Below are 24,503 nucleotides of genomic sequence, written 5' to 3'. Positions count from 1 at the left end.
GAAAGCGTGTATCACCTTTATGTTGGACAAAGTTGAGTGAGAGAAATATCATGGGTCCTAACATTGTGGAGCAGACTATACCAAAAATTGCATTAATTAGACAAAGTTACCTTATAGCTTAGAGTCGATAAAAGAGTTATTCCAATAAGAGGAGATGACCATTGGAATTTGAAGTAGGAGATCATGTATTTTTAAGGATTTCTTTAGTAACAGGCATTGGTAAAGCCATTAAGGTAAAGGAGTTGTTGCCTAAATTTATAGGCCCTTATAAGATTTTGAAATATTTGGGCTAGTAGCCTACAGAGTTTCCCTACTGTCATAAATTACGGGTATCTGTATTGTGTTCCATGTGTCCTAATTAAAGAAGTACAACCCAAATCCTTCTCATACTATTCAATTGGAAGAGATGGAACTTAAGGAGAACTTAACCTATATATCCGAACTGAAACATATTAAGGACTTTAAGGACAAGCAATTGCGTAATAAGACCATCCAACTCGTGAAGGTGATTTGGAAGGACGCAGCCCCATGTGATGCAACTTGGGAGATTGAGGAGAATTTAAAGTGGGATTATCTGTACTTGTTTACATAGGTATGTAGTTTTTAAGTTACTAACTCTAAATTTTGAGGACAACATTTCAAAAAGGGGGGAGAGTTGTAATATCCTAATCCTTAGATAATAATAAATTGTGAAATTTGGGTTTTATTAAGAATTTAAAATTAGACATTTATATTATTTTTATGTTTAAATTAAGAAATGAATTTGTATTTAAAATTATTTAGGATTAATCACGTGTTTAGACATTTAATTATAAATTAAATTGGCCCTAAAGCCATAAAAAAGCTTATGAACTTAATTTATATATATATATATATTAAATAAAAAGAGAGAGGGGGGAAGAGCATTGCTTATAAAATCAAGCCAGATCGATCAATCAGAAAAGCAACCCGATTATGTGTCTAGTCTAGTTTCCTATTTCAATGTGGAATTAGCTGACTCGAGTTAACTTAGGTGAACCTATCCAACCCCGCGGCTTAGGCGTTGAATTTTTTAGGCTAGAAAAATAAAAAAACTCAAAACTCAAAACTTTGTCATTTGCTTGTCCCTAGCCACTGCTCTCATCTTATCGTCTGTCATCCCTGAGTAATGAGCTCTCTTCAAGCTTTAGGCTTCTCTCCATTCTTGTGTATGAACTTTTTAAGTCTATGGCTCTTGCTCATCTTCGACCTTCGGTAGCTACTTTCTCTCTCTTCCTACTTGATTTATGTAGAGCTTTTCTCCCCCTTCCTTTGACCTTGTTTTGGTTTTCTTTACATCCTGCTTCATCCTTCCATCAAGGCTTACATAGAGATGAAATGATTGAGGCTAACTACACTCCACTGCTATTGAAAGTTTCGAATCATGAGGGGCCACAATAGTTTTATTAAATTTTTTATTGAAATGAGGTGTCAAATACGTCAGTTCATCCCATCCCCCTATATGCATTTTGTGGCTATCATTACTCCCTATGTACCTCACATATTTCAATTTTTTATTAATTGAAATTATATACTTTATTATTTTAACGTATTTTTGTTAATTTTTAACCTAAAACTTTTTTTATTTCATTTTTAATTCTATATTTATATCTTATTATTATTTTTGTCACTTTAAATTTATTATCATGCAAATTTTTTTATTGTTAATATTATTGTTGTATATTATATGAGATATTAAATCTTGGATATGGATGAGTGTATTGAGGATTAATGAGTTTTTATTTAAATTATATTCTCTAATTTGACTTCTGGTTAAATCCTTAACTCTTGATCTCAACCGGTTCAATGATTAGTTTGATGTTCAGTACTTTAGAGAAGAGACAAAGGACTTTTGGTGGTGAAGAAGAAAAGAAAGAAAAAGGTTGGGGAGTTATGGTGGTAGGACCCTCACTCTTTTTTTTTTTTATAAATATCATATCACTTCCTCCTCTTCTTCGTTTCACTTACCTTCAATATTTAAGCTCATTTTGATACTTAAAATAATCATATTCTCAAAATATTTCTTAAATAATAATAGATTTATAATAGGGGGAATATTTTGTAGAGTAGAGCAAAATTTAAAGATTAGAGTTTTTTATAAGATACTCCTTCTGTTAAAAAAATATAAGATATTTTTAATCAAATTTTACCCCTTAATAAAGTAGTTACCTACTTTTAAACTAATTCTATCTTTTCATATTTATTCCTATTAAACACCCTATAATAAATATGAAGTCATTTATTAATAGGAGCACTTTTGAAAAAAAAAAAAAGCAATGATTACACATCGAAAGACTAAAAATGTCTTATATTTTTTAACATCTAACTCTTCAAAAAATGCATTACATTTTTGAATGGAGGAAGTAGTTAATATAAAATTATAATGATTTTAAAATGCATATTGAGATTGTTGAGTGTGTAATAAATGTTATAGAACATTTTTTTGAGGTTGAAACTCAAATTTAAAAATTGTTGAGTTAAACTCTACACATATATAGTTAAGTTTATATTGGATTTGAGATATTGGGATGATTTTCTTATTATTAAATATTTATTTTAGCATGATTATTTGTGTGTTTGTTTTGTTTCTTGGAAAATCTTGATTTTTGTAAAGAAATAGTATATATGTATATTTTTGTTTAGAAATACTTGCTATATGGGTTAGATTTATATATATGAATATTTTGAAAATATTAGCACTGTTAAAAGCATGAAATAAATTGTATGATTGTGTTTTTCTCTAGTTGATACAAAGAATGTGCCAATTGAGTTTGTTTGGTAGTTATAAATACATGATTTGGCGGGGTGTATTGAAAATGGTTCTATAGGAGTTTTGTCTGGCTGAATTATCACATGGTAAGCCCTTGTTGAACCTAATAAATGACTATTAGCTTGGTCTGATCCACCTTTGGCTAAATGATGTGGTTTCTAGCATGGAGATGGAGGGAAATAAGATAATGTTATGCATTGATTGTTTTTGTATGGTTGGTTGAATATCATATGATTGGATATATGTTATAATATGCCTACTTAGCAATCACATGATTAACTATTTCATGTGCGTTATTACATATTAATCTTAATTACTAGAACTTTTAAATCTCATTCCCCATGGTTATTAACTTTTATAGGATCAAGTTCAACAAGAGAAGCACCTAAGGGATGATTCTATGTATAAGACACTATTTTCTAATGTAGTCTCTCTATTTTGATTTGATGATATATATTCTGCCAACCGAAGGTGAATATATATATATATATATATATTTGTTGATTACCATGTAGACTTAATTTATGAATTATACGATCTTATATGGCAAGGGGATTCTTTTTATCCCTTTTGATCTTTAATTTGATTTGAATATTTGCCATAAAGATTCTGTTTATCCTTTATGGCCTTAATATTTGTGAAATAATATTGTGATCAAATATACTCCTAATTGATATTTTTGTTTGGGTGGTAACTAGTATTTGAAAAGTTTTTGACCCGAGTAGGATACATATGGTAGAATTATTGTTTTGTATAGTGTTAATTGTCCAACCCAGAATTTGTACTTATGACAGGTACACTTGAGGCACATTGTGATCCTTTGATGACAATTTGTCACCCTGTGAGCCATGCTTTTTACTTGTTTGGTGATTTTAGAACTGTCAATAGTTTTCAAACATTGGATTTAAAAAGGAAATCCCAAGAATTAAATATTTATAAAATAAATTGTCTATTAAGTATACTTTTGAGTAATTGTTCTCTTTTCTACCTTGATAAAAGTTTCAAGTTAATGAAGAGGTTTATTAAACTATTAATTTGTAAAAAAAATAAGTTTTGAATGTTTAGATTGTTTAATTAAGAGAGACCATCCAGATTTAACACTTTATTTATATTTTTATTTGTTTAAAAAAATATAAAAATATCTAAAAATTTTAATAAATCCACTTCATCACTAACCTACATAGTACAAATTTAATATAGACAATGAAGATTAATATTAATTTTTTATTTTAATAAATATAATATTAAAAATAAATATATTCTTCTAACATGAACTTTCAAAAAAATATTTTTTAAAAAATATACAAGTTAAAAATTTTAAATTTAAAGTGTCCAAAGTCAGAATAAATTTGAATAGCTAATTTATAAAAATTAATATTAAATGTGAACCAGCTAAATTAAATATTGAATGGATTAGTGTTAAAGAATATTGATTAAAATTATAATTTTTTTACAATTTTTTAATAAATATGAAATAAAAAATATTAAATTTAGACCATTTAAAGCCACTATTCCTTAGTGGATTCCTTCAACAGAGGCAATCCAACTCTTAGAGATCATGGAAATTGTAAATGTGAACTATAAGTACCAAGCTATTGAAAATTGGACTGGTCATTGAACCGATCAAGATTAAAGGTCAGGGGTCAAGAGTTGAATTAGAGGTCAAACCAAATATAATAAAATAAAATAATTTAAAGAAAAATACATTAATTTATAAATTATTATATTAAAGACTTAATTTATCATATAAGGTACCATTAATATTTATGTGAAAGCTAAATATTTAAAAAAAGTAATATATAATTATATTTATATGAAAATTAAACATTTATTCAAACACATCAGCTACCTATTATTAAAGTTAAATAGAGTGACTGTTGCTTAGCCATGCAAGATAAATGGGCGTGGCAGCCGGTTAGATCTTACCAAAGTTCAAGTACCCGAAAGGTATAACAAAAATAAGGTTGTTGATCCATGTATATAGGTTAAGGGAAGAAATAGGGAAAGCATGAGAAAATAGAAAATACTTAAAAATTGATCGTAAGGGCTAAGAAATCATATTTACAGGATAAATATAGTGCGCCAATAAAAAGGTTTAATTGTAGGGTATAACAACAACGTTATAGCTCAGTTGAAAACCGAAAAAAAAAAAAAAGTTGTAGCTCAGTACTATCTTACCTTGTTGATAAGTAACTAAATAGAGACTTGTAAATACAAGTTTCAATACATGTTAATTAGGCAGATAGTAGATACCCGGTGAGAAATGAAAGCAAGACAAACAAATTTATTGTCAATAATGATAAGATTTGAACTAATTAATTTAATTACATAAAGATTGATTTGGTTAATGGTGGGTTCCTTAACCTTCCTCAATTTCCCCAACCTAAAAAATTATATAAATATATTGATAGAAAATTAATCTTAGGCTTAGCTCCTAATATTTTCAATACAAAATAAGACCAATAAAAAGATTCTATCCTGCCTTGATCCTTTAAACGTACGATACATATGATAACTAAAATCTTCTTTAAGGAACAACCACAAACCCTTAATTCTTATTTTAGTGACGAGGCTTGATGATTTCAATATTATAAGAAGCTAAGAATTATGTCTATTTATTATTAATATGCAGTTAAGTACTTTTCATCATATTATTTGATTTAACTGCTTAAAGAAAGAGATTTTATTTACCTCATAATTAAAGTATATTTTTAATCTTTAAATTTTATACGAGGTTTCATATTAATCCCTTAATTTATAAAATATCTTTTCAATCATTTAATCATAACATTGTTAATTTCATCACAAAAAGTTTTTTCATAAAATTTTAAGTATCAATAAAACATTATCAAATGTTGACATAATAATTTTATTTTTAAAAAAATAACAATGATTAGGGGCAAAAAAATAATCATATGAATTAAAGATATAAATATTAGATGATTGAAAGATAATTTATAAAATTAAAAAATTAAATTAAAATTTCATGTAAATTTAAAAGATTAAAAATATATTTAACTTTTACCTCATCATTATTGACAGAAAAAATATGTTTTAAATTATTGTTAATAGTGATAAATATAAAAAATATATATATCAGAAATAGGCAAGCTATAAATAGCTCATTCATCAAATTCTAGGTCTAGTCATTTTTTAATAGAAAGGTCTAGTCATTTTAAATATGGAGGAGTAAGTGCTTCGGAATGGATACACATTGGTGATAGAAGGCCCTATTCCCCTTCCTCATTTGTTTCTAAAAAACTTTACAATTATATTGTCCAAAAATTAATATTGGGCCGAGCCCTCAAATTTCGATACAATCGAGAAATCAAAAACTTTAAATAATTTTATTCTACCCTAATTCTTGAAATTCATCATCACCCTAGCCGCAATCTCCTGCTGCATCCTCCTTAAAAACGCTACAAACCCCTTATTATTATTATTATTTTCTTTTTTCTTTGCTCATATGGCTCAAGAATTGCAGCACTGTAAGCATTTGACTATTTTTCTTATTGATCTTCATATCTTTGTTTATGGATCTTTCTATTAGCTATTGATCATATAAGTAAAATAAAATATTTGAATTTATTTAATCTATATGCAATTTGGGTACCTGATTTCCTCAATTAATTTAACAATTTCTTCATCAATGGAAAGTTTTCATTTTAATTATAAGATGTTTTAGCAAATCTAAATAATCTATGCCATTATGACTAGATATTCAGGTGGGAAATTAGTCGCATGAATGATCACTTATCGACCGCTTATTGAAATATATTTTACAGATCTGATATATGCTACAAAACATCATCACCACTATTTCAAAATTTTTTTGGTAATAACTATTATATTTAATATTGAAAATCTAAAGTCTATATTTTGCACATTCGATATCTTTGCGGCTAGAAACATCAGCACCGCTATTTTTTTCTCAGCAGATTTAGATTGTCCTTATTTTATAAAGACAACCTATATTTTATATTTCAAATATATTTTTTTTAATATAACTATTATATTTTAAAGTTAACAATTAAAATTCTTCTCTATGCTTTAATTATTTTTAAGATGTAAGAAATTGTAGATACAATTCATCTACATGTCTTATTTCAAGTTAGTTCTCATCTATGAAGGTCTTGCTATAAAATTTTAAATATTTGTTATATATATATAAAATTTAGCAAGCTCCTTGTTGGGTTTAGCAAGTCTATCCTTCGTGGATCAAGCTTTAGTCCAAACTCAAGTCCACATTATTGAACAGGCTCATCTAGTTATTAATAAGATGCTAGGGTCCTTGAGTGTAATATTTCCATTTGTTTATGGGAATAGTTTTTCGGAAGAGGCACATTTGAAAAACTTTCCCCATTTGTGAATAGAAGTTATATAAGTGTTGGAGGCTATAGTTAAAGCTAGATGATTCACTCTAAATAGTTGCACTCTAATAATTCTTCATTCTCTCCTTTCTTCTTCTTTGTGGTAATATTGCTGTGAGCCAGAGTCAGAGTTTGTGTAATTCTATTCATCTGTGTAGAGGTATCATTAGGTTTAACAAAGCAATTATGTTTGCAGACTCCATATACTTCCATTGATATCAGAGACATGCCAGGCTTTGATACCAATGTAAAATTTTGGAAGCTTGAAAACATATCTTTGTTGATGATAGAATTTCTTAAGTCTCCTTCTAAATAGAATCTGGGTTATAGTCTCAAACCTCAAATATATCTTCATAATAGATATACTATCCCTTATGTGAGAGAGAGAGAGAGAGAGAGAGAGAAGAGAGTTTTTGGGAGAGGGAGTTATCGGAATGTACATGCCTTCATTTATCATATACCCAATATTACTCATTGTAACCCCATTGAATGACAAAAATAATTATTTAACTCAACCTGGCCTTCACTCACTTAGCCTAATTTATTAAGAGTGTAATCCAACACTTATTTTCTATGTCTCATAAGTAGTTCCATTTGTTACAAATTTTATTATATATAGATATACTGAGTAGATAATTAGATGTGTATCATGTACTGTGTGAAATTTGAAATATGAATGGTTTATGATTTATAAATAATTTAATTTATTAAAAATAAATATAATACTGGGATATTAATACAGATGAGATATTCATAATTAATAAATAGTTACTAAATGTCAATTTTATATATCATGGGATTGACAAAAAAAATTATATCTTAGGTTCTCTCTCCATGCCAAATTATAAAACAATTTGAGGCATACATACATACTTTTTCAAAATAAAACTATAAACTTTTAAAAATATTTTTATACATAAAATCATTTTGCTACAATATCATTTAAATTCTTTCTCCACTTAAAAAGTTATATTGAAAAAGTATTATTAATTAAATCTTATTTTTTTTAAAACTTATATTTTTATATTTTTGGGATAACAAAATTTCTTTAAATCTTATAATTTGGGATGGAGGAAGTAATTTTGACTTGCTATTACAAAGAATGCTATTACAAAAAAGGCTTATGCAGTGCTTTTTTTATTTATTTATTTTCACAATATGCATTTCTTAAATGTTACAAGACTCATTACTATATAATGCTAAAGAACACATATATAATTTGAATTTTGGTTCCATTTACTTTTGTATAAAACATGACCTTACGTCCTCCTTGTTTTCCACCTATATTTTCCAGCCATTTTTAGTCAACAATCCAATATGAAGCCAAGCACTTCAACCGCCCCTGCAACGGTCTCTCTCTTTGATCTCTCTCTCTCTCTCTCTCTCTCTCTCTCTCTCTCTCTCTCTCTCTGGTGTTCTGTTCCAGATTTTTAACTACAGTACATTGCATTTCAGGTCAAGAGAGGTCGAGTGCAAAAGGTAAAGACACACTCTACTGTAATCATAAAAAATTAGCATACAATGTGCTTACTATGTTTTCCATTTTTAGTTTTTTTTGATAATGAAATAGAAATATTGAAAACCCACAAAATGAAAGTTTTGATTTTTCTTGAATTTGTTTGATAAAATTGTAATAATCTAATGTTATGTTGTCCTGATGTAGGTAAACTTGAGTTAATGTTGAAATTCTCAAGTGAATAAAGTCAGATTTAATAACTAATATGCAATAAAGAAGAATGACCTATAAACTTAAGTCTCAATGTTTTGAGTTATGATGTGGTACCTTCTCATGATTTGAGTCCGAATAATCAAAATTAATGCTTAAATTTATGAGTTATTCTTTTTTATTATATGTTAATATTAAACTTAGTTTTATTCAATGTGAGGCTTTTTACATCAGTTCAATTTCACCTAAACTTAGATATCCTAACATTTAATTTATCCTAAGCCCTTAGGTGGATAAATATGTGAGTAATGATAGTAACGTAGTTGATAAGAATCGGAAAAGGGATGGGTAGATTCTTTCCCTAGAAGTGTACTGGCTGTGCAGAAGAAGAAAAATGAAATACAAATCCATAATGAAAGTTTTTTTTTTCCTTGAAACTTTTTTAGAGTATATCTAGGCATGTAAATAATGATATATAGTTATAACAAATTGTCTAGCCAAACTTTTTCCTATTCCATCAAATGTTCGTATATTATACTACAAAAAGGTCAGATAGAGAGTATAAATCATAGTTTAATTTAGATTATATACGTGTATGATTTGTTTTGTTGAGCCAGAGTTGTCATGTTTACAGAAAAAGGATACTAGTAAGAAACCAAGTCCATTGAGGTGAGTCGTCAATTAATTACTTTGCTTTCATTATTTCTATATATTTAATCTCATAACACACACACACACACACACACACACACACACGTGACTCAACATTTTTATTTGTACTCTATGTACATATACAGAATCAAGAGATCAACCTTTTCTCAATCTGAAGCCTTTAACAAGGCAAAAGAAATCCAGCAAAACCTATCCCAAGAGCATCCCAGCGTTATTAAATCCATGCTACCTTCGCACGTATGCAAAGGATTTTGGATGGTAAAATCCTTTACCTTAGGCATTGTTTTTAAGTGTTTGTTACAAAAATACCAAATAAATGGATATTTTTTTGAGGAAAATGATAGTTAAGTCTCAAAAGAGGGGAATCAATAGTAGTTAAGTTATTGGCAAAATTTTGTGAAAAATAAGTTATAAATACCTATTTCAATAATTGTAATTTGAGAGTTTTAATTACAAATAAAATATTTAAATTTTGAATATAACTTTCAGTTTACAATTGAGATTTTTATTAATAACTGTTTGAATTAATATTTACAACTCAGTTTTTAGATAATTTTATCAGGAACTTAACTGTTAATTATTAATTTTTTCTTTTAAGATGTTATTGTCATTCTTCCTATCTTTTCTTTTATAGCTAAATATGAAGTCTTTCAAGACTATTTTCAAATGTAATGTTTTATTCCAAAACCTTATAACAAATGTATGTGAGGTACAGGAATAATACACTTATTAACGCTACATTTTTGTAATGGTAGGGCCTTCCTAAACGTTTTTGTGAGATGCATTTGCCCAAGGCTGATACTATGGTTGTTTTGGAAGACGAGAACGGAAGAGAATATGAAACAAAGTATCTTATAGAAAAGATGGGCTTAAGTGGTGGTTGGAGAGGATTCTCCATAGCTCACAATTTACTTGAAGGAGATGTTTTAGTCTTTCATTTAATCGAGCCTTTGAAGTTCAAGGTATGCATTGGTTTCACTATTATGAGAAAATTAATAACTGAGACTTAAATTTGTCACAATGCTTCGTTGCTCTTGAGTGAAGTTGGTAATTAATCTTTCATGTCCAAAGGTATACATCATAAGGTCTCATAATGGGTCAACTGAAGAAGGTCATGTTCTTAGACTTCCATACTTAGATGGAAGCACGAATCAACGTGATTCTAGTAAGTTTTCTATGATTCTCATTTCTTTGTTTATTTTGATATTTACATGTTTCTAATTGCTTTTTGTAATCTCATCTTTCAAGATGTTCATCAAGAAGGCAATCCAGATGGTGGCAAGATAATATGTGATGCTAGCATGCCACCATCAAATCAATATGAAAATAACGATCTAGATGAAAACTTGGATCTTGAGGTTTTAAATGACAATAGAATCTCAAAATCTCCTGTGACTTTCCAAAATGTCACAAGCATAGAAAATTTTAGTATTGTTGTTAATGGCCTAGTACTTGATTCAGAACTATCTGAACACCTTAAGGCCAAGTACTATAAGCTATGCTGCAGTCAAGAAATGTTTCTTCATGAGAATCTTCTTGAAAATCAGAATTGTCAGCTAGTTGTTGGAATAATTTGCGAAACCATAAATATTGCTGATGCTATTAAAGCCAGCAAGATCACAACCCCTTTAAAAGATTTTGCTGTGTGGCATAAAAGCTTGAAAGGTCTTGAATGGTTTGGCATGAATGTTCGCTTCTTACTTGATAAGTTGGAACAGCTCATGGATTTAGCTTCAAGATTTGAGAGGCATGCAAAGGCAAGAAGTGAACGAGACCAGGCTAAAGAGGAGAAGAAACTTCTTGAACTTAAGCTTAAAAAAGTAAAGGAGACCTTAAACAAACTTGATAGTGAGCTTGACTCACACAATATGAACTTGGAGAGATTGGAGGCTAAGTTTCAGGATTTGGCTGATACTGCATGGTAATACAGTTCATTGATGCTCTCTCATATGTAATTGGTGTTCTTGTATTGTTGATTATCTGATTATCTCTCCGTTGACATGACGAGTATCATGTCTAATGAAAATATTCAAATTATCTCTTGGACAAGGCTGAGCATCTGTTTAGAATGTATTGAAAATGTTGTGCATCCATGAATAGGTTTGAAATTGAATTATCATATTTCAGGGAAAAAAACTCAGCATATTCTTCTATTATTGGTTATTATATAATCGACAACTTTTCTATAACACCATAAACACATTTTTGGCGCGATGTTGGGACTTGAAAGATCCTTAAACTTGGAGGAGAAAAATCCAGATATCACTTATTTGTAAATCTTACTTGTTATTATTCACCTTTTTTGGCTGGTGAGATTGCATCTTATTTGTTTGAAAATAAACAGTAGTGCTGTACAAATAAAATATAACTAGCAAGTCGTAACTTAGCCTCCGAAAGTATGTTTTAGCCTTCACCTCATCATTATTGATAGGGGAAAAAATGTTTCAACCCATTGTTAGTAGTGATAAATATTTAAATGTGTATATATATATACACATAGGCAAGCTATAAATAGCTCATTCATCAAATTTTATGTCTAACCATTTTTTCGGCAGAAAGGTCTAGTCATTTTTAAATATGGAGTAAAGTGTTTAGGAATGACTATACAATAATGATAGAAGGCCTTATCCCCTTCCTCATTTGTTTCACGAAAACTTCACAAGTATATTGTCCAAAATTTAATATTGGTTCAAACCTAAAATTTTTGAAACAATCAAGAAATCTAAACTTGAAATGATTTTACTCTACCTTAATTCTTGAAATTCATCATCACTCTAGCTGCAATCTCACACCATATCCTCCTTTTTTTTTTTGGCCGAAGGAACACTATATTAGAAACATAACACAATTAACAGTACATCAACCAAGGACAACACAAATAGCATAAACAAAACGAAAGCAGCCAAAAAAAAAAAAAGAAGAGAAACCAGCAAAAAGAAACAAGAGGTTCATGCGCTTTCCAAAAGAGAACATCCCAGAGCACACAATGCCACGGTCTAGGGAAAAAATCAAAGGGGGTGGGGCTAAAAAGTCTGGTCCAGAGAGCACACCTCTATCCCTCCTGCAAGAGACACATTTTTTTTTTTTTTGGCTCATATGGCTCAAGAATTGCAACACTGTAAGCATTTGGCTATTTTTCTTATTAATCTTCGTATCTTTGTTTATGGATCTTTATACTAGCTATTGATCATATAAGTAAAATAAAATATTTGAATTTATTTAATAGATCTGCATTTTGGGTACTTGATTTCCTCAATTAACTTAACAATTTTTTATCCTGGAAGGTTTTGATTTTAATTATAAGATGTTTTTAGCAAATCTAAATAATCAATACCATTATATGGCTAGATATTCAAGTAGGAAATTAGTCGCATGAAAGATCAATTATCGACCTCTTATTGAAACGCATTTTACATATCTGATATCTCTGATGCTAGAAAACATCATCACCACTATTTCAAATTTTTTTTAATATAACTCTTATATTTTAATATTGAAAATCTGAATTATATATTTTGCACATTCGATATATCTGCGGTTAGAAACATCAGCACCGCTATTTATTTCTTAGCAGATTTGGATGACACTTATTTTATAAAGACAACCTATATTTTATTTCAAATTTATTTTTTAATATAACTATTATATTTTAAAGTTAACAATTAAAAATCTTGTCTATGCTTTAATTATTTTTAAATTAAAAATGCTAAGATGTAAGAAATTGCAGATACAATTCATCTACATGTTGTCTTATTTCAAGGTAGTTCCCATCTATGAAGGTGTTGCTATAACATTTTAAATGTTTGTTATATGTTATTATGTTATGTAAAATTCACTGAGCTCCTTATTGGGTTTAGCAAGTCTATCGTTGGTTGATCCAGCTTTAACCCAAACCCAAGCCCACATTCAGACTTTGGAAATATTCTACACTTTCATAAATTTTCTCTCAAGTGCATTTGCTGTGAGCACAATCTCAGTTTCAGTAACTCAATCATCCGCGTAGAGAACCCAACTGGTGCAAAAGTAGGTGTATGATTCCTCCTCAACTCATACATTGTCATATGACAATCATTTCTAATATATCTTATTCATTTTTCCCTTGATTGATTAATAATTTTCCCTATAACAATTATTGTATTAGTTAAACCCTATGTGCTACAGTGGAGCAGATAAATGGATCATGGAGGTGAAGTGGTGGAGTAGTGAAAGAGCATGTGGGAATGTGGGACCAGAAAAACTAATAATGATTTGATAGTAAAATAAATGATGAAAATAAATCAATAAAAATAGGTATATGTAAAATAATAATTATTTCTTTGTATTATATTGACTTAAAAGCATGCATGTTTGATTTTATGTCCTATTGGAGGAAATTTTCCTTTCAATCTATGATTTTATAAATTGAATATAATGAAAAAATATTTACTAGACGAATGTTTCCTCTTGTATTCATAAAACATATATGCTTATAACACTAGGCATTTGGACAATAAAAAAAATATTTTTAATCTCATAATATGTAAGTCCATTGAAGGTGTGTGTAAAATAACAATAAAGGATATAAGTTTTTTTCTTGTCTTCATTAGTTGCCATCTATTTCATAGTTACCTTGAGGGAAAGGACATTCTCTCATGAGTGAAAACCTTGTGTTCGGTAGGCACAGTTGAAAATTGAAATGATGAGAAAATTTTAAAATGTTCAAAAAACTAAGAGAAATTGATTTATAAATAAATAGCTTGGGGTGCACAATTACTCATTAAAAATAAGTCTATTTAATTCACTCCTACACTAGAGATAAAATGAAAAAAGCAAGCATCTTGACTGGTATAATGGTATATGACTTGAACATCATTTTTTTTAAATAATCCACAAACTAACAACTAAATAAAGATAGAAGATTGAAGTGAATTTGATATGCTCATCTAGCGAATAGTGATAGTTTATCATAATTTTGACTTGCTTATAATCGCATAGTTTTGACCGTTGCTTTATCTATTCTCCCCCCCCCCCCAAAAAAAAAAAGGATAGATAATTGAATAACATGATATCATAAATGGGCTAAATAAAGCTAAAAATTTTCAGGCATGGAACATACTGCATTTATCGTTCTAGAAACATCTCCAAAATAGAACAAGTGCTCAAACTAAGTAAAACTTATCTGCATCGTAAAAAATAAAATAAAGATTCAAGATTGAGGTGATTGTTCTTCAGCATGGATGTTGCTAATTGATACGAGACTTTCTGCATAATCGAAAACAAAATGACTGTGATCAGGTCTGCAGAGATCAATCATCTGAAATTCATTAGTAGTGGGGTTTATCAAAACAGTTTTTGCACTATCGTTCTCCACTTTACCAATGTAGCAGACAATTCCATTCCTCCAAAAAGCCATTGGAATTAACAAACACGATGAATAGGGACTGCAATAAGTATATCTTTTAGTCCAAGATGAACCAGTACTCTCCTCCATCACCCACAATTCAATCAAAGGAGGCCCAGTCAAAGGAGGATAAAGTATAGCAAGTTTATTCTCATACACTATAAAACTAGTTCCATACTTAGAGTTTGGAGTGGGCATTGGAATCAATGTAAATACTTCCATGACAATGTCAAATGAAACTATCAAACGACAATCATTTTTTGTCCCAAGCCAAAAGATGGCTCCATTAAATCTGAAACCATCACTTGTGCAAATACGTACACCTTTAAGGTTCCCAGATTTTACTTCCTTCCAAGACCCTGTGCTTACCGAAAAAACTTGCACTCCATAAACACCATCAAACTGACAAGCATGAAGTCTCACTATCCTGTAATCATTAACAATTGGGTGGAACCCAAATCCATCACAGATTAAATCCACACGCCCAAAAAAATTAAGAGGCTTGGGTATCGATATCACCTCTCTTGTGGCTGGATTCCATAATAAACAGGACAAATCAAAGAGTCTGATACAGAGCAAGCCATTGCAGGAACCAACGACCCTAAATTCGGCCTTCCAAGGTACGTTCTGGAATTGAAGGACTCGCATCTCGCGATCGAGCAAATACAAGGGCAAAGGCTCAGGTTGGCATGAGATATACCAATGGGTACCACAAATGAAAAGAAGAATAGGGTTTTGATGAGTGGAGTGGTGAAGGTGGTCCGCAACGAAATATGAGGTTTTGATGATATCTTTCCAACGCTTGCAAACACAATGAAATCGAATTAGGGATTTTACCGGAAGTCGTTTGAGAATGTTTGTGATGATTTCTTCGGGAAGATACAGTGTTTCGCCGTCCTGTGCCATCTGCTACATCAGGCTCGACTGGTAAGAATGTATCTCACGGAAGAAAGCGGGAAGCGGACGACGATCAGCGATTTGAGAGACAGAGAAATTGAGAATACAATTGTGTCGCTCTCCCCCACGTCAATAAATCGATATTTAATACTCCCTTTATTTAAAAATATAAAAAAAATTTAAAAAATAAAAAGTTTTTTAAAATATAATTATTTTTTTAAGTGATAATGACTTTATATTTATTATAAGATATTTAATAGAGGTGAAGATGAAAAGATAAGGTTAGTTTAAAAATAAGTAACTACTTAAGAATGAAATTTGGTTAAAAAAGTCTCATATTTTTAAACAGAAAGAGTATTTGTTATTTTACATTTCCTTTTCTGAAGGGTATTTTTTAAATTTGTTCAATAAATTGATTTTTTTGGCCCATATAGATCATTAACAATCAACCCATAATCAATCATCAAGATAATTAAAGATCAAAATCATGAATGTCTGACTATTTTTGTATTTGATTAAATGTATAATGTAACTGTTATAATAATAATAATAATAATAATAATATTTTAAAGTTTAATTTCCTATCAAATTTCCATTCACTAATGTCAAATGTCATTTATTAATAATTTAAATTTAAATGCATCATTTTGTATCATACAAACTATAGTTTATTATTTTTATAGAAGATTCATGAATTTATTATTTTTACATTTTTAACTTATAAAATTATATTAATTCTCTTATAAATTTAAATTAAATATAAATTTGATTAAACTCATGGATTAACTTTTCAAGTTTATTAATAAGAAAATATTTATGAGTAATAAAAAAATCTTTGTTGAAAATAATATTAATTTTAATTTAGATACTTCACACATAATAATGGGCAACTTTTTGTTTACCGTACTATTTACACCGTTATTAATGTTATTGTTCAAACATTAACTTATTTTTAAATTGAGAATCCACGTTTCCTAATTTATTTAAGAATATTAAATATATAAAAATAAATATTTATATAACTTACATTATATGTTAATTTACTTCACAATATTTGTCGTATGCATTATGATATTTCTTTTAATTTTAATTTGTTATTATATTAAACGATAAAGTTTATCGTCCGCCTCATTCCATTTTGTGAGCTACATCACTTGTATTATTCAAACATGATCCTAACTCTAATATGTTTTTTATAATTATGAATATGGTGATGCAAATATATTTAAGAAAAACGATGCAAACTCTCCAATAAGTTTTGAGCATTTCAAAAGGTCTCTTATTTGCAAAATTTTGTATTGGCTCGATAATCAAGTTCTTGTTAGAGCTTTGGTTTCATCAACTTGCTGCAGCTCCGGTAAATTTGTCTTTGTGGCCAGTAAATATTACCCTTCTCTCTTTGTGTTAGTCAATGTGGGTGATATTTTGCTCATAGGAAACTATTAGTGTATATCTCTCAATGTAAATGGATCCTAGATTTGTTTGACCGATCCGGTGTGGTGTCTGTTAAAGGTTCTGCTATACACCATGTCACAAATTAAGCTGTCAAAAGGTGAAACAGAACTATGTCTAATCCAATATGCCACAATCACAATAACATGGAAGGCTGTTAGTTAAGTGCATTCTTCGCTATCTTAGTGGGACTAAACACTCAAGTAACTCTCACTACCTACTATGATGCTAATTTGGCAAGTGACATAGATGACAGGAGATCAAACATCAAGATTTTGTGTTTATTTAGGACCTAATCATGTTATGGATCGCCACGAAAGCAACCAGTTGTTGCTCGATCAAATTCAGAGACGAAATATAAGAAAGTAGCTCTTGTAGTTGTAGAGTTCATGTGGCAGCAATCACCTTCTCAGAGCAATTTCAGTGCCACAACATTTTTATGATAACACTCAAGTACAAATGTACAATCACACGAAGCATATAAAACTTGACCCCTTTTTAAAATTAAACCTGACACCTGAGTAACTTAGTTTATAAAAAAAATAATAAAACATATGATATTTTATCTTATAATAAAAAATGGAGGAAGTAATTGAGATATGCTTGATTCAACTAGTCAAGAGAGTTGTATTAATCTATTATAGAATCTTGAGTTTGAGTCTTGGATTATGCAGTCATGTTAAATAAAAATATCAAAAGCATTTTCAAAGTATTCGTGAGGTCATCGTTGATAATAACAGTCCCACATAATAAGAGTATAGATTAGTCTAGATGAAAGGCGGTAATAACCTCAAGTTTCTTAGGATACCAAGAATAAAAAAAAATGGAGGAAGAAGTATATCTATGATATCTTGGCTATGTTGCTCCTCACCCTTCATGCACTACTGCAAAATCTTCACCGTTCAAATAAGAGATGGATAGCTCATATTTAATATTTTGCAAAAATATTATACAGATCGATGCTAAACCTTAATAAATATATAAAACTAAACAATAAAAGTTTAACCGGAAATTAGGAGCCATGGAAAATTTGAAGAGCAGAGGTAGATGAGAAAAATAAAGTAAGATATCAGATTGCAAATTACAACTCCACATTACTGTATAAGAATAATTAGCAAAGAACATCATCATAATAAAATTTGGTGCCTTTAATTTAATGTTCATCATGAAACTCTTAAAATCTACAAAAGATGGTAAATTTAAATAAAAAGCCTAGCTTTAGCTGGTGTTTTATTACGCCAGAGCAGTGACAAATTCAAGAGGGGCCATCAGGGCTGTGCCCCCCATGCTAAAAGATTTCATTTATAATTAGGTAACATTTTATTTATGAAAAATGTTAAAATTAATCGCAGCCCCACTTTTTGATAAAATTTCAGCTATGGCCCCCCACACAATGATTTCTGGATTGGCCCCTACACTAGGGTCTTGAATATGTCTCATGGATTTCATTTAGTGCAAACTAACAATGAACTTCAGTATTCCCAGTAAGAATGCAAATTGAATTTCATATTTCTGATGAAATTTAATCTCATGCCTCATCTAATCATGCATTGCAGTTCCTCTTAGCATGGTTGGAGGAGAATAAGATAACACAAACTTCATCTGGTGAACTTCACAGAAGAGTCTGAGAAAATACTGTTCTAATCCGTCTCTGAAAGACAAATGAACAACTTAATGCTATAAATAGAGGTCAAAGAAAACTAAAACATCTGGTATTACACACTTGCATTCATTGTTCTAGATAACATCTCTAACAGCCATCCGAGATTATAGTTACAGAACAATCTAAACTACTTTGGATTCTACCTCTAAATAAAGTACTTGAACAAAGTCAATCTGCAATGTCATGATTAAGATTTAGAATCAAGGTTTTAAACCGTCGATGTTGTTCATTGGCACAAGGCTTTCAGCATAATTAAAAATCTCATGTTGTTCATTGACATCCAAGCTTTTTTTTTTTTTTGTTTGTCATCTCATCCAACATGTGTTGGCCCAAAAAAAAAAAAAAACAATGGGGACCTTGTGTGTTCCGACTTTCTACCTCCCGGCTCCCACAGTCCATTTTGCTGAAAAAAGTAATTTTTTTAATAAAAAATTGATTATTATTAATGTCAAAAATCATTCATTATTAAACTAAAAACTAAATTATACAAAACCTCACCAACTTTGGCAAAGTTGCACATAATTCCTTGCACTTTTGAACATTTTTTTTAAAATTAAAAAGGCAAACATTAACGACATGAAATTACAAACAAGATTCAACCCATGACCTCTCATTTATAAGAAAATTTGCATGCCACTAAATTATAAGATCATTGGCAAACATTTAAAATTGACATCTTTATTTTTTAAAAAAAAAGAACCCTTGCCGTTAATTTCTCTCTTATCGTACTAATAGAGTTTGTTATATTATATTAATGAGATACACATAAAAAAAATAATTTAATTTAATTATTTTTAATACAACTAGAGGAGGAATTGCATAAACTTTAAAAAAAAAAAATGCAACACTAATAACAGAAAAAATAGGGATAAAATTTTTTTTAAAATTTAGACAAGTTTTGTATATTTTAACCTCTAAGCTACTCCAGCATTCCTTCTATTATTATTATTATTATTATTATTATTATTATTATTATTATTATTATTATTTTTGGCCAGACATTCCTTCTATTTTATTTTAGGCCAATTGCAGAAACATTTTTTAATGTTAAAACCTATATAACTTAATAAATTAACCTTCTTTATTTTATTAAATTCTAAAAAAATGGTCAGAAAATATCATTAACAATGATTTTTGAGAGCTCAAACTTCCTAAAATGTACGTTTAATATTGCAAAACATGTAGATAATCTAAAATAATGCTCGTGGTCAACTCGACAAGAGAAAACAGAACACACACGAAAATGGAGTACGATTAAGCCTGTTTGTTAGGGTTTTTTTTTTTTTTTTGTTTTTGTTTTTGCCCCCCTTTTAGAAATCAACTATTGTTTCCAGCGTCATACAAGTGAGAAACATAACGTTAAGGGAAATAAAAATAGGACATTGATGATAACGAATAAAATTTTCAATTTTACGTTAAGGGTAAAATCTTAAGCAAAACGCCAATAGAAGGAATCATCCAATATTTGTTCTAACAAGAATAATTATCTCCTACAATCTCTGGCTCTCCAGAAAAATCTTTATTGTTCAAATAAAAGTTGGATAGTTTATAGGTAATATTTTGCAAAAATATTTTAGAGATGCTAAATGTCAAATAAATATATAGACCAAAACAATTAAAGTTCAGCATGAAATTAGTAACAAGAATTTTAAGAGAAGAGAAAGCTGAGAAAATAGAGTAAGATGTGGGATTGACAAATTACAACTCGACATATCAAAGTACAATTAGCAAAGGACATGATCTTGATAAAACTTGGATTCTTAAAATATATTTCCTCCATTCAAAAATATAAAATATTTTTAACTGAATCTCATTTCACTTGTTTTTAAACTAACATTATTTTTTTATATTTATTCCTAATTAATAGAGTGTTTTATTTAAAAAAAAATATAAAGCAATCTATTTAACAGGGACACTTGTAGAAAAAAAGTAATAACTGCACTTTAAAAGATTAAAAATACTTTACATTTTTTAATACTAAACCTCTTCAAAAATATCTTACATTTTTTAACGGAGGGAGTACAAAAAATGGCAGATTTAAATAAAAACTTAAAAAGCCTAGCTTTAGCCATGGTGTCTATTCTAACAAGTTAAGAGTTTTTATCACACTAGAGTCTAGAATATGTCACAAAGATTTCATCTAGTGCAGTGCAACAATCAACTTCAGTATTCCCAGAAAGAAAGCAAATTGAACGCATCATGTTTATGAAAACATTTACCATATCATCCAAAAAGGTTACTGGATTTTAATCGCATCCTTCATCTAATCATGCAATATTGCAGTTCCTCTTAGGATATGATCGGAACAAAAGAAGATAACACAAACTTTGTATGGTGAACTTCACAGAAAAGTCTAAGCAAATCCTGTTCTAATCCATCTTTGAAAGAGAAATGAACAGCTTGATAGTTATATATAGGTCAAAGAAAGAAAAAACATCTGGTGTTACATACTTGCATCCATCGTCTAAGAAGACATCCCCAAAAGACATCCAGGATTATAGGTCTAGAATGATCTAAACTGTTATGTATTCAGTTCTACCAAAACGTACTTCAACGAAGTAAATCTGCGATGTAATAATTAAGATTTAGAATCGAGGTTCTTCAATGTAGATGTTGCTCGCCGGCACAAGGCTCTCAACATAATTAAAAACCTCATGATTATTGCCATATCTGCTGGAAGCAAAAACCTTAAATTCATTAGAAGTGAGATCAAGCAAATATACACCAGCTTTTTGTTCATGATCCTCCTCTTCATGTCGAGCTTCCCTCATAAGGCTTTCAGAAACATCAGAGACAGAGACAATTTTATCCCTCCAAATGGTCCCTGGACCTAAACAGTATGGATAAGGGCCACTAGAGAATTTCTTAATCCAACTCCATCTCTCCTCAGATGTACCTATTATACCCTCCTCCATCACCCACAAATCAATCAAAGTATCTCCAGGGTTTCCATCACTAGAGTAATAAAGTAAGGCAAGTTTGTTCTCATACACAGTAAGCTTAGCAACTGTACTAATTGTTAAAGGAGGTGGTGGTATCAATGTAAAATCTTCCATTGCTATATCAAATGAAACTACCAAAAAAATCTCATCCCCACGATCAAATGCCTCACCTCGCTTTACTGTAAACCAAGAGATAGCTCCATTAGCAGTGACACCATCACTGAGAAAACTTATATTCTCTAAGTTCGTGATTTCTATTCCTTCCACGAACCTGTGCTTAATGAATAAACTTCCACTTCACTAACCACATCACCAAGCTCCGCATAAGTTATCACTATCTTGTAATCGTTAACAATTGGACTGAACCCAAATCCCAAAACACACTCAAACATAAAATCATTGATAGTTCTACTTCTAGGCGCTCGTCTAACCTCTCTAATCGCAGGATTCCACAATAAAACAGTAGGAGGAAATATACCACGATGATCAATTTGAACACAGAGCAAGCCATTGCTAGAGCCGATGATCCTAGAAGACTTGAAGGAATCAATCAAAGGTCCGTTCTGAACGTCGCTGAGTTGCATGTCGCGATCGAGCAAATATAAAGTCAAGGTACCATCAGTGAGAACCCGTTGCAAAATAAGAGAAGGCTTGTTATGGCTAGAATGCTGGAGGTGGTCGACGATGAAAGAACGGGTTCTGATGATATTTTTCCAATGCTTACACACACATTGAAATCGGATTAGGGACTTTACTGGAAGTCGACAGAGAATGTCTGTGATGATTTCTTCAGGAAGAAATGGTTGTCGCCATCCATCTCCATCCGCTTCATAGCGCTCGCCGGAGGTGCAACTCTCTCCGGAGAAAACCTCCTCTTTGCATTTTCCATTTTACTTACGAACGCGTCGCGCGCAGATCTTTCCATTTTCTCGAAAAATAATATTTTTATATCAAATTTTCGGTGGCCAATATCTACAAATCGTTAATTAAAGTATTAAAAATTTACTTATTACATATGTATTTGATATAATAATAAAAAGTGATTGATATTTAATTATTTTAATATTTTATGATATTTTTATGAATCTCTATTTATAAAAAATAATTTATTATCTAATTATTTTCAAATGTTATAATTTATAATATTTTTGTATATCTCCACATTTTATGACATTTTTTTATCATATCAGATTATTGTGAGAAATCACTCAAAGTAATTTATTGAAATAATCAGAAATATTTTTTTCATACTTTAATTATTTTTAAAAATTTAAACAAATATTATAAAATTTAATAAAACAACTTTTAAAAAAATAAATAATTTTTCATTTTAAAATGCTTAAATAAACGGTTGCTAAATATTCAATCGGTTAAAGCCATATTGTATATCTAATGCTTAATAATTAAGGATACAATACAATATAAAATATTGTTTGTTATTAATTACTAATTATTAATTCAGATATCTCTCTTATTTTTTTATATGAAGTTAAAACCACTCAGGTAAAGTATGCATCGAATGGTTGGTCAAAAAAACAAGTAGGGATCAAATACAATGGTATGACATTGAATTTTGTCATAATAGTTGAACCATGCTTTTAATCACATCAGAATCTCAAATACCTTGTATAACAAGGTTTTGTATATACTGAAGAGAAAATTGGACGATACTCAGAGATGTGAGAGATATTACGGGGAAAAAGGGCTAAAAATGATCAATAATCTTAAATACACCAGCTCAAATCTGAGCATCATAAAATCAACTCACAAAACGAACTACTAGCCGTACCAGCCCCTCATAATGATCAGGAAAAAAAAAAAATTATGGTAAAAGAGAACTAGTTGGCCTTTAATCATGAAAGAAAATGGAAAATGCAGAATCATTTATCAGAATTTATCAACAGTTCTTTGATTTGTAGCAACTTGGTAAAGATGTAAACATATTAAAGATGTAAACATATCTTGGCAGAATCACTTATCAGATTCATGAAGTCTGATAACCAAATATCTGTAACCGTGAGAATAGCTTCAAAGTCCATCAAATCACATTCAAAGAAAAGATCAAGCAACAGGAAAGAAGTATTACAGAGACAAGAGCCTGCCTTAAGTTGTTAAACGCGAGACTGAGCAGGTAGGTATAACAGAAAAAGGGAGCTACAAAATATGTGTTTGCAGCATATGTTCAAAAGCATTTGATAAGAAAGCAAGCAATTGAAATTTTGAAAGACAAAAACCATAAACTTTTGCTTAGGCGTGAAAAAATCTTAAACTGAAGCAGGGTAAAAGATGGGAACACACAAACATCTGCCAAAAGGGGTGACAACATTAATTAGGTCTGAAAAAACAGTTGGGCCCCAAGAAAACATATTAAAGAATGTGAAAGGAAAGGAAAAACACAATTATTGATCCCTACAAATTTTATCTGGTTTTGTTTTCAATCCCTGTAATTTTTTCAATCCCTATGGTATTAACAAGTTTGGGTGACATTTGTTATTCAGGCCCTTACAGTTTTAGTGTTTTCATTATTTTTAGTTCCTATAAGGACCGAAAACATTGAAAAAGAGCTATAAGAACTAAAAACAAAATCTGATAAAATTATAGAGATCAATGATTGTGTTTCCCCAAGAATAAATGTCTAAAAAAATGGTAGAAGCAAACAAATCACATAGCAAA

The 24,503-nt window shown here is 29.8% G+C and overlaps 3 protein-coding genes across 3 annotated transcripts; 1 reads left to right on the top strand and 2 right to left on the bottom strand.

The window, feature by feature from the left end:
• The first annotated feature begins 9,419 nt into the window (after positions 1–9,419).
• Positions 9,420–11,421, top strand: LOC129286163 (B3 domain-containing protein Os01g0234100-like). The gene is made up of 5 exons (XM_054922178.1): positions 9,420–9,493; positions 9,622–9,733; positions 10,252–10,458; positions 10,568–10,661; positions 10,745–11,421. Exons 1-5 carry the CDS (start codon positions 9,420–9,422, stop codon positions 11,419–11,421), a joined length of 1,164 nt encoding a protein of 387 aa, XP_054778153.1.
• Positions 11,422–14,559: 3,138 nt separating this feature from the next.
• LOC129287085 (putative F-box protein At1g46840) lies at positions 14,560–15,876 on the bottom strand. The gene is made up of 2 exons (XM_054923240.1): positions 15,714–15,876; positions 14,560–15,524 (listed from the first exon to the last, which is right to left on the bottom strand). The coding sequence occupies exons 1-2, from the start codon at positions 15,780–15,782 to the stop codon at positions 14,682–14,684; spliced, it is 912 nt and encodes a 303-aa protein (XP_054779215.1). The 5' UTR covers positions 15,783–15,876; the 3' UTR covers positions 14,560–14,681.
• Positions 15,877–21,264: 5,388 nt separating this feature from the next.
• On the bottom strand, positions 21,265–22,755 carry LOC129286162 (uncharacterized). The gene is made up of 3 exons (XM_054922177.1): positions 22,586–22,755; positions 22,221–22,529; positions 21,265–22,125 (listed from the first exon to the last, which is right to left on the bottom strand). Exons 1-3 carry the CDS (start codon positions 22,753–22,755, stop codon positions 21,474–21,476), a joined length of 1,131 nt encoding a protein of 376 aa, XP_054778152.1. The 3' UTR covers positions 21,265–21,473.
• Between the last annotated feature and the right edge of the window lie 1,748 nt (positions 22,756–24,503).

The sequence above is a fragment of the Prosopis cineraria genome, unplaced genomic scaffold, assembly GCF_029017545.1.
Source record: "Prosopis cineraria cultivar Desert tree isolate PC_DT_omini unplaced genomic scaffold, ASM2901754v1 PC11, whole genome shotgun sequence".
NCBI lineage: Eukaryota > Viridiplantae > Streptophyta > Magnoliopsida > Fabales > Fabaceae > Prosopis > Prosopis cineraria.
The sequence above is the reverse complement of the archived record's forward strand: the minus strand, read 5'-3'. Positions and strand labels throughout refer to the sequence as shown.

Bases quoted from the DNA above. Each gene is read 5' to 3' on its own strand.
- LOC129286163 (XM_054922178.1), top strand. From the start codon at position 9,420: ATGATTTGTTTTGTTGAGCCAGAGTTGTCATGTTTACAGAAAAAGGAT. The intron at 9,734-10,251 runs GTATGCAAAGGA...TTGTAATGGTAG, and splicing joins AATCCATGCTACCTTCGCAC to GGCCTTCCTAAACGTTTTTG. The intron at 10,662-10,744 runs GTAAGTTTTCTA...TCATCTTTCAAG, and splicing joins CACGAATCAACGTGATTCTA to ATGTTCATCAAGAAGGCAAT.
- LOC129287085 (XM_054923240.1), bottom strand. From the start codon at position 15,782: ATGGCACAGGACGGCGAAACACTGTATCTTCCCGAAGAAATCATCACA. The intron at 15,525-15,713 runs GTAAAATCCCTA...CTCGATCGCGAG, and splicing joins ACATTCTCAAACGACTTCCG to ATGCGAGTCCTTCAATTCCA.
- LOC129286162 (XM_054922177.1), bottom strand. From the start codon at position 22,755: ATGGAAAGATCTGCGCGCGACGCGTTCGTAAGTAAAATGGAAAATGCA. The intron at 22,530-22,585 runs GTAAAGTCCCTA...AAATATCATCAG, and splicing joins ACATTCTCTGTCGACTTCCA to AACCCGTTCTTTCATCGTCG. The intron at 22,126-22,220 runs GTTTGAGTGTGT...TGGTTAGTGAAG, and splicing joins AGAACTATCAATGATTTTAT to TGGAAGTTTATTCATTAAGC.